General features: G+C 39.1%; 1 protein-coding gene across 1 annotated transcript in view; it reads right to left on the minus strand.

Annotated features, from left to right (window-relative positions):
• Positions 1-17,360, minus strand: part of Amph (amphiphysin) — a 190,960-nt gene that overhangs the window by 70,072 nt on the left and 103,528 nt on the right. Inside the window, exons 3-4 of the mRNA XM_051194671.1 lie at positions 8,071-8,125; positions 2,338-2,432 (exon numbers count right to left, since the gene is read on the minus strand). Coding sequence (XP_051050628.1) covers positions 2,338-2,432; positions 8,071-8,125 — 150 coding nt within the window. The remainder of the gene's footprint in view (positions 1-2,337; positions 2,433-8,070; positions 8,126-17,360) is intronic.

Raw genomic sequence — 17,360 nt, forward strand, 5'->3', positions numbered from 1 at the left:
GAGCATACTGTTGTTGCCCTGTGTCATGGAGATCCTACAGTTTTAGGCCTACAGGACCTTTACATGTCTCCGTAGATCATAGATGGGGTGGGTGTAGAGGTGAGCCAACACATAACCCTGGTTCTTGGCCTGGGTAGTTAGTTGGAGGGCTAGTCAACCACTAGCTCTCCCCTGTCCTCATCACCAGAGTGAGCTCTCCAGCATTGGCCTGGCTAGTTCACCCCTTACAGTAATGAGCAAAGAACAGAGCCAGTTCTTTTGCTTTCATACCCTCAGTGGCAGCTCTCACACACCTGGACCATCAGGGCCAACTCTACTGTGTTGCACAGACTAGGTGCATGGGCTAAGACATAGAGCTCCTGAGAGGCAAGAATGGCTTTCCCACTCTTACGACCTCAGGGCTAGCTCTCCTACCACACCATCATAAGGCAGAGGAGGGCCAGGGCCAGATCTCCTGTGCTCATATTCACTTGTACCCCTGTCAATAGGGTCAGCTCTGCTGTACTGCCTAGGCCCACTTTCCTGAGTGCTGCAGCTGGTAAGGTGGCCAGGTTCCTAACCCACCACAGGTGGCAGGGGCAAAAGGGAGGGCATCTTTCCCTCACTGTCAGTGAGTGCTAATTCATGATCTTGTTTTTTTAAAAAAAAACTTAAAGCTGGATATAATGCCCCACACCTATAATCCCTGAACTTGGGAAATAGAATCTAGAGGATCAAGGCTAGCCTTAGCTACACAGTAAGTTTGAATCTATTTTAGGCTATATAAGATCATCTCCAAAACAAACAAAATAAGTTATATTTGCATTTTGTTTCCTTTTTAACACTTCAAAAACTAATCCTAGTTATTATAGGAATCTTATGCAAATGAAGTAACTGAAAGAGCTCATCATCAGTGATGAGTAAGCACTCTGAACATGTGATGATCTCTTGTTTGGTTATCCAAAGGGTGATGTTTGCACTTGGAATGGAGGGTCCAAATAGTCTGGAATCCACAGGGACCTCTGTAGTATAGAAGCCATTTCATTAAAGAATTAGTGTCAATAATGGCATTGCCTTGGACAAAATGGAATCATGTTCTAAGGATAAAAACACCTTTCCATTATTCTTTAAATTTTCCTTGTTTGTGATTGGTTTTGAGAATACGTTATTAGCCAGAAATGTACAAAGTAAGATAGGCATTTAGCAACATGATGAAATATGATGTTTTAATACTGAAAAATGTAAGATGATAAAACACTTGATAGTTGCATTAGAAAATGGTGTGTGGGAACAGTTTTGTCAAATCCTCATCCTGAAAGATTTTAGGGGATGGAATATATCCAAAAAGAGTATTTCTCATAGATAAATGGGCTCTTGTTTCAGTTCTAATGATCTTACAAAGATCACCATCAGGGTGACATTGTTGTCATGCAGCATTCGGAGACACTCTGTGAAGCCCTTTTCCAGGGCTGCAGAGAGGTGCAGCTTATAGAATTAGCCTTCCCCTTGGCTTTGGCTGGTATCATCTAACTCAGATCTCCTCTTCCTAAAGGGGTTATATTGACTCAACCTAAGCGATGAAATGACAAACAATTGCTCTTTGTTTCAATAAAGAACTTGGGTGGAAGACAAAAACTGCCTAGAAGCTTCCATCGATGACTACAACATACTCTGAACAATAACTAGGGGACCCGAACACAAGATTCAAATGTGTTTTCAGTTAGTATACTTATTATTCCCATTTTGGACATGGAAATTAATCCCAAGAAGATAAAGGAACTGCCTGAGGTCACACAGCCATTCTTGCTGTCTGTTCCCCTGCATTTTCCACAAAGTAGTGACACCCAGGCCAGGTGACCCAGAGCTGTAGCCTTCAGGTCAGGTGTGAGGGTATTTCAAAGTCCAAAGATGCCATGAAGTCCAGTTGATTTGAGTGAATGGACTAATTATACTATGGGGAATGGGACGTCTGGGTTTTTTGTTTCTTCTTCCAAGATGGTTGATTAAAAGGGATATAGGAATAAAAGGATGAACTGCATTAAAGCCACACCTATTAAAAGTCTCTGCCAAAAATATCTGTTATAACCTATATTATGTAACAGAAAAGAGTTATTGTTATTTTGAAGAAAAGCATTTTTTTTAACCCAAATCTTTTCAAAGATTTTGGAAGTTTTGGAATCAACTTTTCCTCACACTGCAAGTGGGAGATGATTTAGGCCATAAAACTCCAGGCTGCTTTCTGAGTGAGTCTTATTTTATGATTGGTGTCCTGAAGTGGGGGAGTGGTAGGTGGGATGAGCAGCAGAAGTCTTCTGGGAGCCACCGCAGGACTCCTATGAGCTGCCACCTGGCTCTTACCTCACCAACCATCTTCACATCTTCCCGCCCATACCAATCGGGCTCGTAGACTTCATGGAGTGACTCGGTGAGCTTCATTGAGGCTTCCTGCATGCCTGGCATTGGAGAAAAGCAGTCCCTGTTATGTGGGGAAGGCATTGTTCTCTTCTCCCCTGCTTTCATAAGTGACACAAAAGCAAATGTGATGGCACAGCTACATGTTTCACTGCAAGTCTCTGAGTCTCATATTCTTTCTCACATTACACATTTTCAGTTACTTAATGTAGCAAGACACTGGGTTTCAGAAGTCAACACTGTTGTATTCTCAGAACTGCAACAATAACATCCTTTAGTCACTTATTAAGGGGAATCTAGCAACAAATATCTAGGACACTGAAATAATAGACAAAGCTACAAAATTTAAAAAAATTAATCCTGAATCACTGTAAAAAATAAAGTATATATATATATATCAGTTGAAAGTGGTTACTTAATGTAAACAGTAAAATTATTGAAAGTAGTTACAATTCAAATGGAACTTAGGTGTTACAAAGACAAATACAAATGTATTTTGTCAATATTTCTCCAAACTATGAATATAGTTTTGAATGGCACCTTTTAGAATGCTTTGGATTCATGAACCTACAGGTCAAATTTTTCTTTACACATCAGTAGGTTGCAAACACATACACTTATTAATAATAGTAACAAAGGGGAATGTCTATGAGCAGTAGGGGTAAAAAGCATCTCCAGGGCTTTGCAAACACCACCCCCTTACCACCTCCTGACATGACCATACCCAGCAAAGCATGGAGGATAAGATGCAAATGCTAGGTGGCTCAGGAATGACACCAGAACAATAGGCAAACAATTGCTGGAAGACCCCACCTGCCGAAACTGGTGTCTAAGCTTTAGCCACTAAGAGGTTAACAAAGGGAAGCAGAGTGACTGTCCTGCAGTGAAGCAAAGATCAGAATCATGTAAACTGAAAACAGCCACATGATGGCTGGACAGATGAAAATCACCAAGGAGTATAAAAGGAGGCCACACACACACACACACACACACATTACAGTGTGTATCACAGAAGAGTGTGTGAAAGCCATCACACAATTTGACATGTAAGCCTATGTTTTTACTGTCTGCCTGACCGCTGATTATACATAGATGATGGTTCCCACACCCTGGAGTTTTGGTATGCCTCATATCATATGAGGTGACAAAGACAGTACATGTCATGTGTGTCCCAACCCATATTCATGCAAACTTGCACTAAGAAACACCCTCATTTCATGACAAACACTGGTTACTGGTTGTTGTGCTTCTATAATCCAGATAACAAGGGCTTTCTGGTATTTAAGTCTTTGTCTGAATCTGATGAAAATTATATAAATAGCTATGGAAACAGGTCCTCAATAAGTTTTGGAGTGGCATTATCAGTCAAATGACCTTTGTAGTGAAAAATGACACTGACCTCAGACAAAATAAAATTTTGTAAGACTTTACTCATCTATGCTAAAAGCACGATGTTACAGTAATGTTTCTATTAAGCCAAAATGACTGTCCATTACTATGCTTATACACAGGGAATTTTTAAGAGGCCATTTTAACATAGAAATGGGCTCCAAGAAGTTGACTCCATAGGAAGCAGGTAGACAGTAGTTGGAATTTTCTTTGGGTCTTTCCAAAGAAAGGCACAGAGATGTATTATTAATTAAGAATGTTCAGCCTTAGCTTAGACTTGACCCACTAGCTCTTATAACATAATTTAACATATTTCTACTCATCTACATTTTGCCTTGAGTCATTTCCATTTCTTTCATTTTGAATGTCCTACTTTCCTGCTTCCTCCATGCCTGGGTGGCTGCCTCCTGGCATCTCGGGGCATCTCCTTTTCTTTCTTATTTATTGAACCTAAATTCCTCCTTCTACTTACACCCCCTGCCCAGAAGTTCCACTTATACCTTCTCCCTTGCTATTGGCCATTCATCTGTCTTTTTTTTTTTTTTTTTTTTTTTTAAATTTGACCAGTCAAGTGCCATAGGCAGGCAAGGTAAAAGAGCAACAGGTCTTTATATAATTAAACATATGCAACACATCTTTGATGGGAGATGCCATTATGCATATATGTTTCTCATACTGGTTAATGAATAAAGCACTGTTGGCCAATAGGAAAGCAAGATAGGAGGGACTAGGAGACAAGGAGGAAAGAGGAAGTAGTAAGTAGGAGTCAGCATGGAGAGACTGGGGAGACCAGACGCCTGTCTCACTCCCCGGTAAGGAGACCACGTGCAAATACATAGAAATGGGTTAATACTTAAGACAGAGCTAGCCTATAAGAAACAAGTAACTGGCCAACAGCATAATACCAAATACAGAGTCTCTGTGTATTATTTGGTGCTGGCGTGGCAGCGGGACAAGACTTGGCGGCAGGCTGAAAAAACCCATACTCGTTACAAATGGCAAACTAAAAACAAAGACCTCACTCTGATGGCAAAATGTAAGATAAGAACAAACAGCTAAAATCCAGTTTCTTTACAAAGTAATTTGTTAACATCAGAACACCAGAGTTCATCCTGAAAGCCACTAGTGGCAGTTAATATCTAATACATGATATTTTATAAGATTAGTAATTTACAAGTTTGTATAGCAACTACAGACCACTACATATAGGAAGAATATTCAGTTTCTATAGGATAGAAGTCTCTATTCAAAATGTAGGGCTTTCTCCAAGGCATTTAATAAAATAGATTTCCATTCATGACCTTCCTGTTATCCTCTAAGACTAATGGTAGAGAATGCACTCCAATAAGTACTTTTTGCTTGCATAGCTTTGGAGTATATGTTTTAATTAAAAATAACATATATTATATAGAATAGTAGCCAACTACTCCAATAAGTCTATAAAATGTTGTCAAGGTGTCACACTATATGGGATGACAATGCTCCCTGCAAGAGCCACTGATTACCTAACAGAAACCCCAACTCCAGGCAAAGAAACCTCCCTTCCTATTGTTGGTGAGGGGTATTCAAGACTCCCAAAACAATGTAGGCTGCTGCCATTATCTTTGGTTGCTTCTTAGAAGTTGAATGTAAAACTCTGTCTGAAGACACACCACACATTTTAGACATGGATGGGACTTGGAGAAACAGAGTTGGAACTGGCCTGAAAACCTCCTCCTGGGGATTAGCTCTCATAATATTAGAAATGCTATGCAAATTATCAAGGAAAAAAAGAAACCAAAAGTCCTCCCCAAATGTAAAGCCACAAACCACAGTAATAATAAGCATGATAAGATTGTTCCAAGGGTACAACAGTAGCACTTTTATCTTAGGAGTTACCAACTACTTTCTAATCAGACTATGGATGTTCAACAGGAGGTAATTCATTCTTGTTACTATTAGCCTAGCAAACTATTGGAAGCTGAAGGAGTAATGGACCCTAGAAGATAGATAACCTACTACTGCCAATTTTCTAAGTCAATATAGTTTCTAAATATATTCTAAAGTCATGTCTTTATAATCACAGTCATGTGTAGCTTCTTCAACGAAGCTCACTTTATGCACTAGACAGGGGCTACAGAGATCCAAATTCAGAGAATAAATAGCCACGGTAAAAAAAAAAACTCCAATTGGAACATCTACAACACAACTTCTATACCCTAGGTTTGGTAAATATTACAGAAGAGAGAGAAGAAAAATTATGTGAGATAGAGCCAGGACACTAGTTTTGAAATAGTGTCTGTGAATGCAGCCAGTGGCTCAGCACTCCTCCCCAAATTGTCTGAACATCCAGGATCCTCTGGGGCTGTATCCCTTTCCTTGGTGCTGCTGCTATGATGTTGTGTGCATTGCAGTGTTATCAATTAACCAATGTTCTCTGTGTAAACAAAAATTGTCCTCGAGTGAATTGTCTTCACAAATGCCAATTATGATCTACTTAATGCATGCATACTCCTTGTGTTTAAGTGTGTTCCCTACCCCAAGATGTGTTCTGGAGAATATTACTTATTCTTCATGACACTGAGAAGAAAAACCATCTGGGATGTACTGCTTATCCCACAGCAGCTCTGCAGAACACAGTATCACAGGCAGCTCTAAGAAGCACTCTGAGAAGCTCATCAGGCATCTGTATAAGCATTCATCCTAACCATCCTTGGCCACTGCTTGTGAATATAACTATCAAATACCACCCAATCAGCAGACATCAAGGAGGAGCAAGCTCACATTATTTCTTCTCCTTCAGAGAGATGTGGTCACCAGAAGCAGCAGGCTTTCATGCACCATCCAGTTTCTCACTAGAACTAATGCCTCTCTTAAGGGGGCTCCCTTTTTAGTTCATATTAGAGAAAAGAATTATGCCAGTCTTTTTCTGTGGCATCCTCTGTACTAAGGAGGTAAAAGAGACCAACTTACACACAACTATATAGGACAGTGGGTCTCAGCATGTGGGTCATGACCCCTTCAGGGTGAAAAGATCCTTTCACAAGGGGTCACTAAATACAGATATTTACATTAAGATTCATAATGGTAGCAAAATTACAATTATGAAGTAACAATGAAGGCTATTTTATGGTTGGACAACATCACCATAACATAAAGAATTGTATTAAAACTGTGAGAATACCTCCTTAGAAGTGAAATGCTGTGTCAAAAGGTGTGTGTAAAAAAGTCAAAAAATGTGCTCTCTTCGGCAGCCCATATACTTAAAAAAAAAAAAAAAAAAAAAAAAAAAAAAAAAAAAAGGATGGCATCTCCTGGGTCACATCCTTCAGAAGTTCTTTGTTTCTTTCTGGTATGCAGTGCCGGGGACTGAACCTAGAGCTTCACCTTAACTAAGCAAGTGAGTTCCATCACCCAACTATGTATCTTGCCAAGACCCCATTCACCCAAAAATGGGGACTAAATACTTTGTATTTTACTCTAATACTGAAACTTTTACATGTGCGTGTTTAAATCTTTATCTGAATCGGGAAGCAGTGAAATTCAGCCTCCCATGATTTTCTCAGTGTTTGTAGAGTTTTCCCTAGACTGCTTTTAAGATATTTCATCCCTTTCCACCTATCTCGAGGTCTGCTCTATGGAGCATCAAATCTGTTGGTGCCTTTGGCTCTGACTCAAAGAGACAGGAGGCCTGATGGTAAGTGGAGAGCAGCCTGGCTAGCACACCTCACCATTCATTCCTGTCTTCCCTGTTCCACTAGCCTCCTAGATTGCATGACAAAGGTCAGAAACCAAGCAAAAGCCTCTCTTTTCCCTAGGTTGTACTTTGTCAAGACTTTATACACAGTTGGGCTTTCTTTTTCTTCTTGCAAGTCACAGGCATGTTTTCCCTGGTACCCAACCCCACTACCTGCTTCTCCTGCAACTCCTTGCTCCTAATAGTGAGAGGGCTGAGTGAGTCTGTGAGTATTGTTGTATCTTGGTACCTAACTCCCTCGGAAGGGAAGCCAGCTGCAGCTTTAATTCAGTAAAGTCTCCCACTCACTCTATCTAACAAGCCTTCCTAGAAACCCCTGGCATGTGGGTGGCATTTATTCTTAGTTTTCAGCAGAAGGGCATATGTATATTTGTCCTTGTATATTCCAACTATCATGGAAAATGGAAGTGGGTGGAATGAAACACCTGTGTTCCAGTATGCTATTTGCCAGGAAGCCAAGTGGGGCTCTCATTAACACTCATTCCTGTCTCTTACAAATTCCAAGAACAACTTGTGCTTGGAAACAGGTGGTAAACAACACACATACACATTACCTTTGATTGCTGCTAAATATCCTCGGAATTCTCGCTGAAGTCTGGTACCCTCTGCCTGAAAAACACACAAGTACAAAGATGCTAAACAACATGCTTATATTTTGCATGCAAATATGAAGACATGATAAGATTCAGTTATCATTACCAGAACCTTGTTACTGAAAATATGTATATGTGTAAGCACAGTCTGAACAAGATGATATACCCATTAGTCTTGGTATTTATATAGGTATTATTCAGAAGAACAAAAGACAAAGAAGATTTTACTAAGAATAGAAATGGGGTCCAGCAGACAGAGCTTATGTACTTAAGAATAACCAGTAGGAAAATTCCTATACCCCTGATTTTGACACCTGGGAATGGTAGCTGGCTGTGTAAGTCAGCCTAATGTCCTGTTAAAAGGCAAGTTCTGAGGCATGTGGCTGAGCATTCAAAAGTTCTGAAAGCACACACACTATACACTACACAAGTCACAAGCTTGCAAAAACAACCTTTCCATCTTGAGTTTAATGAAAATAATTATGGCATCCATTTTTGATCAAAAAATCAACCAAATGATTATGCATATGATTATAAATTATCATTGAATACAAGCCTTACATTTCTAAGTAAAATATGTATATTACATACAAATGACATTTAGCACTAAACAGCCATTCAAAGTACTTGGAGATATGAAATAACCATAAAAAGTTGATCATTTTAAAATATAGATAGTGATTAATACACAGAAACCTGAAAAAAATTTATCTAGAGACCATTTTTGATATATCCTACTGAGTACCAATGACGTGCAGAAAGAGTGTCATTGTTTCTTTTCTATCTATGTAACATGCAGGGAAAGTGTATGTTTGAATTAATCTCAGGCTATTTTTTGCAACTCTGCATACTGTTAACATCAGAAAAGAGATGAGGGTTACTGCATGTGTTAGAATATATGAACTTTAATCAGAGTGGCTCCATTCAGAATGGGAGAAGGAACTAGTCAAGTTCTAAGTAAGGGACCCCATGTTTAGTGTGTTGACATGGTTTAAATAAACATTTCCTTGACTTGAGCCATCTCAAAGCACAATGTGAAGGAAAACTGCAAAAATCTCAGGGGGAAATGGGTGAAATTTTAAAACAAGAGAGTGCAGTCACAAAGCATTCCACAGAGAAGCTAAAGGACGGAGTGTTCATGATAAACATAGGAGATGAAGTGGATAGTGAAGAGCTCCCAGAAAAGCTACAGGACAGAGAAGCAGAAGGAATGCTAAGACCTTTGGAAAGGGCCATTTCCCACTAAAGTCTAAATCTAAGTACAAGAGATCATCCCCTGCCTTATCACAACTTCACTTTCTACAGAAGCCATAACCCTTCATCAACTCTGGTCTAAAAGCACTTAATGGAAAATTCCATAAACAGTTCTACACTTTAATTTGTGACCTGAACAAGAACATAAAAATTCTGTGTTTTACCCTTGTGTTCCAACAAACTTTATTTTTATATGGTTCCACAGAGTGGGAACACTCATTATGATGATTTAGATTTGCCAAAGAAAATCCACAAAGTTCCTGCATAGAGTAAAAAGTGAACGTTTTGAAGACAAGAAAGAAGAAAAATAGCTTGCTGAGGTTGCATGATCTTATGATCTATGATAAGTTATTGTTACTCTTCTACTGTGTCTCATCTATAAGCTTGTAGATTATAGGTGTGTGTGTGTTTGGGAAAAGACAATTTATACAGATTTCATATAATTTGTGGCTTTAGAAAGTTTGGTCTCTCCTCAGAAGAGAAAGAAGTGTTGAAAGATGCAAAAATAGATTTGGAAGATTTTATTATTGAAGATATACCATAGTTCTTTTAATAAGAGTGGTATTTCCAGCTTTAATAACATCAAAGTTGGCTTCACTTGGGCCATGGAATGTGAGTAGAAGTACCATGTACTGCCAAGTTGGAAGACATCAGTCAACCTTAGCACATCTTTCCCTTGCCTTGTGTCCCACAGTGTTTCAGATGAGAGCTGCTTCTTTTCCCTGGGTCCTAGAGTGACAGAAACATACAATACAGCTCATTTTTTCATTTCCAAAAGTAAGAACTATTTCTGTAGAAAGCCATGGAGATAGTGTGACCTCAGCAGAATGTAGGGCAAACTGCCCAATCAAATGAGTCAATGAACACTAAGAATGCTGACCTCTAGGGAAGGCAGAAATACAACAAAGGATCCAATGGAGTTCCTGAGTGGATAAGCATTACTGGAATTTGCAGAACCATTCAGAAAAGAAAACAAACAGGAAATGTTAAGTACAAAGCAGATGGTTAGAGGATTATGGAAACCTGAACAAAGGAAAGAGGTGAAATTGTGCTGAGAGAGATGCCAGGTTTCACATCAGAAATTAGGACACTTAGAGGGAATCAAATCTGAAATGAGACATTTGATTTTCCTGGACTGATATGAACCCAAAGCAATCTGAAGCTGGAAGTTCTAAAAGGTGCAGTTTAGGGGGTCTTGGGTTCCTCAATGTCACACTTCTCTAACCAGATAAGTTGAGAACCAGTGCTGCCTGAGTAGCTTCTCCAGGGTCTAAAAGAAAAATGATACCCACAACCATTAGGGCAGAACCACACAGATGTCTCTGCCTTTCAGATGTTGACTCTGCTGTTTGTGGTTCTTCTTTGGAACAGTCCAGGATCCCAGAGACAAAGAAAAATGCTTTACCATCAGCATCTCATGCAAACAGCGTGCAGAGCCCACTGTGAAAACAGTGTCCATGTGTCACCAGGATTGTTCAGAGTAACTGGAAACAGTAAAAGTGTAACAGCAAAAAGGTTCATCTCCCAAACACTCATGGAACAGTATGTCAGATGAGTTCACAGTTAAGCCACTGCCTTTCCTTACAGAACAAGAAATAAATTTAAATTATTCATGCACCCTTTCATACACTGGATTTATCTTGCCAACAGGAAACAATAGTTTTGTTTTGTTTTGTTTTTTAATGAAATGAGATTCTCAGAAGAGATTATTTTTTAATGTAACAGTGAGGAAATGTTCAGGCTGTACAGCACTAACTTAAATAGATGAGTTTAATTTAAGCAGAAAATCGGGAATAATTTAAATGACTTTCTTCTTTCTCAGTTATTATTAACATGTTTAATTTTCACCAAGGTTATGTAAATCTTCAATAACAACCACCTGGAGCTCCACCTAAAATTCTGCCAGATCACAAAATGTGAAAGGCAATGCAGAAAATTTTTGTACCTACATCATGCCATGGGGTGGGTTCTCCTGCATGTTGAAACATCCCTACATCATTACTGTAGGTGAACCATAGATAATTGCAATTAATAGACTATCTATATGCATCTGCCCTTATTTTATATTCATCTGTAATAAATGCAGGATCCCTGTATGCATATGGTCTAGCAGAATTGTGTAATGTTTCTAAGATTTGACTGTTGGTGGCTTCTAAGTGGAAAAGCATGAAGTTATAGGCCCTCTCCTGTGATCCTGTCCTGTTCTATAATAGTCCAGCTGGTGGCTGTCTTTCCCCACTCACCTATAATGCAGTGACTAATATGACAATCTGAAAAATGTTTTCCAATGTACCATGTTTATTTGGTGTTACTTTTCTCCATTCATTTCTAATGAGTCTTTGACTTTCTCCAATGCCCACTTTACATTTCCACAGAGTCCAGAACTCAACTCAAGTTTTCTTCAATTTAAGTTGAAAACTCTTATCTCACTGCTCATATTTCATTAAATTATGAAGCCATTCTAAATTCCTCTGAGGACTGCCATTTCAAAAACTCAACCATGATTTTTGTAATTATTCTCTGTGTATAGAAACTACATTTAAATCCCCACATCCATGGTACTACATGCCTTTACATTATTAAGATTATTATTATTATTTACTTCTTGATCACAGTCTCTTCAAGGCTTATGGCTACAGTAGAGCAAAGGAATGCACATAAATTAAGTCACCTGAATGTCTTAGCAATGTTCTTCTTTGGATAAGACCCAAGAAGGATCTGCCACCTACAAAATTCTTGTCCTGCCAAACATGGTAGTATTGCAACATATCTTCAGTGTTGCTCAGAAGTTTGGGGTTTTTTGTTTGTTTGTTCAACTGAATCATTTTCTGTTTGTTAGGAGCTGAGTGACATTTCTCAAGCCCAGCTGGCTGCCACCACCTCCCACCCCCCTACCCCCAACCCCACTCCCCACCCCCATCCCACCCCCACTCCCCAACCCCACTCCCCACCCCCATCCCACCCCCACTCCCCACCCCCACTCCCCACCCCCATCCCACCCCCACTCCCCACCCCCACTCCCCACCCCCATCCCCACTCCCACCCCCCACCCCCACCCCCCACCCCTGTTGCACTTTCCCACACAGAGCTTAAGAGAGTTATACCCATTTGTTTTTTTTTCACATTTAAGTTCTCCCAATCATTTTTCTCATGGAGTTTCACACTCCTCCAGCATGAGGAAGAAGAAGGTACCCTCTCAAGTAGCCTGCTTCTCAGAAAACAGAAAATCTCCTAGGCTACATGTGACAGTTTTATCACAGGGGTTTCAAAAATTGGCAGGCACAGACAAAGTACAGATGGATTAACAGGCCACTGCATGGGTCTGAGGATCTATGCCTGTTCCTTTCTTTTGTGTGTAGATCTCATCAACACACCCCCAAGGGTCAGTTGATGTTAAAAATCAAATTAACAGAGAAACACTGCAATAAACAGGTCAGCAATGAATACTTCAAATATCATTGTTAGTATAAGGAAGTCACATTTCATGCTTAAGTCAATGTATTTCAAGTTGCTTTTTACCACATTGGCCCAGATTAACAAAAGCCCATTAATTATTTGCATATCAGGGAGTGTAGCATAATAATGTGGAGTGAATGGTACCCAGACAACCAAGGATTCAAAACAGCTACATTCATAAGAGTCTTCAGAACCTTGGATAGCTGCCACTGTTCAGGAAGTACCTAACAAACAAGGAAAAATGCCATGGAATTAAATGTCAGTTATATACTTTGGTGGTGACAGGGGGACTTTCTATGAAGTAGAAGAATGATAGAAGTGCTATGCCCTTTGAAAGACATTTAGGTCTTTGACTTCAGAGCCAGATCTCCACTAAGGTATAATAAATAGCATTTGAAAAGTAACATTGAAGAATTAAAACTACATGAGGAATTAACCCCAGGCTGCAAGAGTCGATAAAGAACAATTTATTTTTTTTTTATATTTTTATTTTTTTTATTTATTTTTTTTTTAGCATGAAAGGACATTGGGAGCACATTCCCCATGGAGGGATACACCCTTAGCCTAGTGGCAGGAGAGAGGACCTAGACCCTACTCCAAATGACTTGACAGATTTAGATGATCCTTCCTGGAAGGCATCACCCTCCCTGTGGAGTATGGGAGAGGGGATGAGATGGGAGGGGGCCAGGGGGCATGGGAGGGAGGGAGGGAGGGAGAGGGAACTGGAATTATAATAAAAATTATAAATATACATTTAAAACAAAGAAAAAGTTTCCATTAAGCCACCTCTCTAATTAAGAAGCAGTGAATTGGCCTTGTGTGAAGTAATAAAAGTACACAAAACCTGGACCTCAGAAGACAGAACTTCACAATGTGATTTTAGAAGATTAAACCCTTCCATCTCATCCATGAGGATTGGCCTACATGAATTCCCATCATTAACCTTATTATTTTTGCCCTTTGCTGACATTTCTCTCTTGATAACAGCTGAAGTCATACATCAAAATTAGAATTGGCTATGATTTTTAAGAGTTCAGGAAAGTTAACTCAAGCATAAAAGCAATGTTAATAAAATGGGCTTATCCTTTTTTAGACTTAAATGAAATTACATTATCAAAGAATTGAGACTTAATAAGACCTTAATCAGCACTGTGATTATTAAGAAGTTAACAAGTAATAACATCTGAATCCATGTGTGATCAAATACTCTAGGATACTGAATCTACAAGAGCTTACAGGGAGCTAGAAATTGAATGTTCCCTAAGACAAGTTTGGGTGATGCTAAATTGTAAAAGCCTTTCAAAGGCAAATGTGCATCTCTGACACATTGCTCTCACCTCATGTTGAACATTATATGGCAACAGAATCCATCAATAAGAACCATAGTCTAGGAGTGTCAAGACAGCTCAGTGGTCAAGAGTACTAGCTGCTCTCACAGACGACCCAGGTTCAATTCTTTCTGTAACTTCAGTTCCAGGAGATCTGAAACTGTCTCTTGGATTCTGCAGTCAACAGGCACACAAGTGATACATAGACATTTATACAGGCAAAACATTCATGCACATAAAACAATGATAGTCATGCCTTACATGTGACCATGGTTGCTGAAAGAGGGAAAATCAGCTTGCTTCAGGGACATGCTCCTACTTATGTCATGGAATTCCAAGTGGACATCCCTGTCCATGAGCAATGTTAAAATGATTCAGTTAAAATATTCACACTTGATGATACAGGTAACAAAATAATTAGATAAGAGATATGAGATACAGGAGAAATGAGGAGGAGAGCAGGCTCATGTGTAAAGTTCACATAAAATATTTAAAAAATAGAGCCCAGTTCTTTTCAAAAAAGTCTCTCTAGTTGGATCTTCTTTTGGTAGACACTAATATTAATGTAGAAGATATAAGACAGATAAGAATCAGGAGTGAGTGATATTTGAAATTATAGTTCTGGCTCTATGGAGATGCCAGGATGATCATAGAACAAAGAGAGACCAAAGAAAATAACTTGTTTTTGAAATTCTCTCTAGTATTTGTGATTCAATTTTCAGTTTTCTCAGTCATTTAATTTAAAGAATTAATAAAATTGATAATAAAATTAAATATTTTGTACCTACTAGCAAAACACAGAAAGCTAATTTATAATAATTTGTATTATTTCTCCATTAATTTCCATTAGATCAATTAACTTAAGTTCATAACCACGTGTATTAATTTGCATACATGCTAACCAATGGACTCATCACAGATGCTGGTGAGATACTACTGCCTATAGACAATTGAGTTTATGCATCTATGACCGTTGGTTTCACATGCACACACATGTTTGTTGGGGAGAGGAGACAGTTGAAGGTACACTAGAGAATGATTTAAATATCTTTTCAACACTCTTAATGCAGAGGGCACAATATTGAATAGATAAGTGGAGGATGGGTGAAATAAAGAAACTCAACAGGAGCCTCACTCCAACAGTAGCTGTCCTCGCATCTTACTGTTCATGTGGGTGACAGCTCTATGTACCACATTCTATCACGCCTAAATTGAACAGACTTGAAAGCTCTACAAAAACTGTGTCAAGGTAAGGAAATGCATTAATGAGGGAGAGGAATGTGCCTTGTCTGTCATTACTCCAGTTACAATGAAGCTGCCACTTACAGTCTAAATTGTAAGCTGTCTTCCCGGGGTTCCTATAAAAGAAAATTGTAGTATGGGGCCCCAAACAACAGAAACATAGTTTCTCACATGTCTCCAGATGTGGATGCAGGGAGCCCAAGCTATTACAAGTTTTGTTTCTCTTCAGCTTAGAAGGAGTCACCTTCAGTACATCCTCACAGTATACACAAACTCCTGCATTCTCTGCCTCCTCTTGTCATAGCACTGGCCATACCATGTTAGAACTCACTCACATGACCTTACATAATCTGATTTACAACTATAAAAATATTATCCCAAAATACAGGCACATTCCTGGGTCTTGAGGGCTAGCACTCAGCATATGGATTTGGGGAAAACAAAGTTTAGTTCTTGACTGGACAATATCCTCAATGGAAGCTGTCACTATAGGAATATAATTACTAAGTTTGACACTACTGGGTTGTTCCTTTATTATATAAATTGTCCTGAATGTCACAGCTCTGCTATTTCTCAACAACTCCATGAGACTGCTATGGAGTTTTAGAGTTTTAGAAGTGGAGATTTTATCTTTTAGAAATGAGAAACTGGGCATAGAAGCAGAAAACTTGCCCCAAATAACATCAATCTAGTAGACAGAAATTTGACTTTAGGTTGCTGGGCCATTTAAGCCCTACAGTGCCGAGCTATAACTCTATCAGTCCTGTGCTACAGGCTGTGGAGAAATGGTGATGACAATGAAGGATGAGACCATCCAGGAAGAGTGAGTTTTTGACCAATGAGGAAAATATAACCGAGGGCGCCATTCCTTGTATTCTCATACAGTCCTCAATTATAACTTAATATGTCAATGTTGATTACTTGTTTTTCTCAAAAGCTCATGATTCCAGAGTTTATTTGGTATAATTTGTAGAGCATCATGACAATGTGATTTTATCACATTGCCTGGCTTTAAAATATGAACTCTGGTTCATAGGCTTCATAGCTAGGTGAGACTATTACTGCCTCCCTCCTTTGGAAGTTTGTATAGTGCTTTTGGGAACCATGAACACTGGTGGTCCATTGAGGAGGCATCTCCTCCTCAATGGTCAGTTTCTGTTCAGTGGTAAAACAGCATCCTCCCCAAAAACAATCTGGACATTTGCTCTTTTACCCAGAGATAAATGTACCCTTTACACTCAATAAGGAAACTTCTCCTTTCAACAAATAGAGACCACTACAGTAAACCACAACCAATCAAAATGTAGAGTTGAAGACCCACCCCACAAAATAATTCCACACCTAAGACTCGGGGAACAGTGTGTGTGTGTGTGTGTGTGTGTGAGAGAGAGAGAGAGAGAGAGGGGGGGGGGGAGAGAGTATAGGTGGTATGAGATTGTAAGCAACAACAGATTAGAGACTTTTCTGTGAGAATGTGCTGTCTAGTAAAGTCAGAAGCTTCAGGCATAAAGTCTCACCAACATGACTGCCCAAATGTGATGTGAAAGAGCACAGTATCAATGGAAATTTCAAAGTACATGGGGAAAAGCTCATGGAGCCCCCAACTTAACACAAAGAACTACAGCAACCAAGGAACACTAAGAGTAGAAGAAATAATTTCCTCCAGGAAAGATAAATCCAATTGACTATCCAAATACCAAATGCTCAGGCCTGAAAACAAACATAAAGTAACATTATACAGACTGAGCAGACTATATCTAGGAATATATTTGTAGATACATATATGTATGCAATAACAATTGTAAAAGAGGCCACAAACTTGAAAAAGATTAATGAGAATTATATGGAAGGATTTGAAGGGAGGAAATGGGGGTATAAAAGCTCAAATATTTTATTGTAAAAATACATAACATGATTTCTATCCTTCTAGCCATATACTCTTGAGCAAGCCATTTAGCCTGTTTAATTCTA

Source organism: Phodopus roborovskii, unplaced genomic scaffold, assembly GCF_943737965.1.
Source record: "Phodopus roborovskii unplaced genomic scaffold, PHOROB, whole genome shotgun sequence".
Classification (NCBI taxonomy): domain Eukaryota; kingdom Metazoa; phylum Chordata; class Mammalia; order Rodentia; family Cricetidae; genus Phodopus; species Phodopus roborovskii.